Raw genomic sequence first — 1,576 nt, forward strand, 5'->3', positions numbered from 1 at the left:
GTGAAAGAAATCCAAATGTAAATATAAACGGACTGATCTTTCTGACATAACCGGATTTGATGACTGAATTACCTGGAGCAAAGAATATATTTGTTACATTATTAGAAATACAAGAAATCAAATAATAAACAGATAATAAATATTATTTTGTTAAACCCAAGTGTTGGGACATGTGAACAACACACTAAAGCTCTACTTATGCGTTAATGTTTAATCACAGAACAGGTCAGGAAAAGAAAGGATACTATCTATTTAAAAGTTCTGTTTTTTCTTCAGGTGTCATCACAACGTGCTCTGGAACTAGCTGAAACAATTTAAAGAAGGTGTATTGTAGTAAGTACATATAACCATACGGTTCGTAAAGTTGTAGTACGTTATCAAGTTGTTCGAAAAACTACAATGTAATGTAGACATCTTAGTTACATTAACAAAATTATATCCATCATCACTCAACTCCTCTTTATGGAACAAAATACTTGGAAAATCACCTGTCCATCATTTTCAAGTACAGGATGGGCATTTTTACCAATTAATCTCTTATCTAACAGATTTATCCAAAATAAATGCTGTACGAGTCATCAGATTATAAAACAATATTCAACGTTATAGCAATATTTAGTTTGTAATAAAACAGATAATGTTTTCATAGCACTATCATTTTTTAATCTTAGGAAACTTTCAAAGGGCAACACACCTTTTGTAAAATAAAAGTCTAATTTAAGGTTTTGTAGTTTTTAACATGCATATACTAGTGCCAGGAGTAACAACGTTCTGAAGCTAATTCTATATATAACCAACATTAGGCCTATAACATACCTTACTATAACCAACATTAGGCCTAAAACGTACCTTACTATAACCAACATTAGGCCTATAACGTACCTTACTATAACCAACATTAGGCCTATAACGTACCTTACTATAACCAACATTAGGCCTATAACGTACCTTACTATAACCAACATTAGGCCTATAACGTACCTTACTATAACCAACATTAGGCCTATAACGTACCTTACTATAACCAACATTAGACCTATAACGTACCTTACTATAACCAACTATAGGCCTTACTTGTGGTTCACAAAGAATAATTACAGTTTGTTCAGCCAAAAAAATAAGCTTTTTTCCCATCTAGGCTGCTAAAATTTAATGTTTGTATAAATCATATGTAATAACCACATCTATAAATCTTTCCCCTCAGTATTTCATATACATTTTTTTACAAAACCTAAAAAATGTAGTCTTATTTACAAAGTTAAGGGAGTACTAACTTAAAACATCCAAAATAAAAGATTAACACATGCTCACCTCATGTTCGGTGATGTTGATCAATAACTCAGACTCCAAAAACTGCTCCAGAATATACTTAGGTGCCATGTCAACTAAGGCCTTTAATAAAAAAATATAATTTTTTTAAAAATAGAGTTTTAAGGTTTAGAAAATGTTATGAAAATATCAAAATAGGTCTGAAACAAGTGTGGCTAGTCAAATATGTCTACATTTTCAAACAACATCATCAAATAGATTTAATAAATTCTTCAATGCTTGATGTGTAATGATTACAACCATTACC

At 30.6% G+C, this 1,576-nt stretch overlaps 1 protein-coding gene across 1 annotated transcript in view; it reads right to left on the minus strand.

Moving 5' to 3' along the window:
* Nucleotides 1-244: 244 nt before the first annotated feature.
* LOC106466732 (DNA-directed RNA polymerases I, II, and III subunit RPABC1) overlaps nucleotides 245-1,576 on the minus strand; it is a 13,494-nt gene continuing 12,162 nt past the window's right edge. The window contains exons 5-6 of the mRNA XM_022394818.1: nucleotides 1,312-1,392; nucleotides 245-304 (exon numbers count right to left, since the gene is read on the minus strand). Of these exons, the coding sequence (XP_022250526.1) occupies nucleotides 245-304; nucleotides 1,312-1,392 (141 nt within the window). The remainder of the gene's footprint in view (nucleotides 305-1,311; nucleotides 1,393-1,576) is intronic.

This window comes from Limulus polyphemus, unplaced genomic scaffold (genome assembly GCF_000517525.1).
Source record: "Limulus polyphemus unplaced genomic scaffold, Limulus_polyphemus-2.1.2 Scaffold2364, whole genome shotgun sequence".
In the NCBI taxonomy this organism is placed as follows: Eukaryota; Metazoa; Arthropoda; class Merostomata; order Xiphosura; family Limulidae; genus Limulus; species Limulus polyphemus.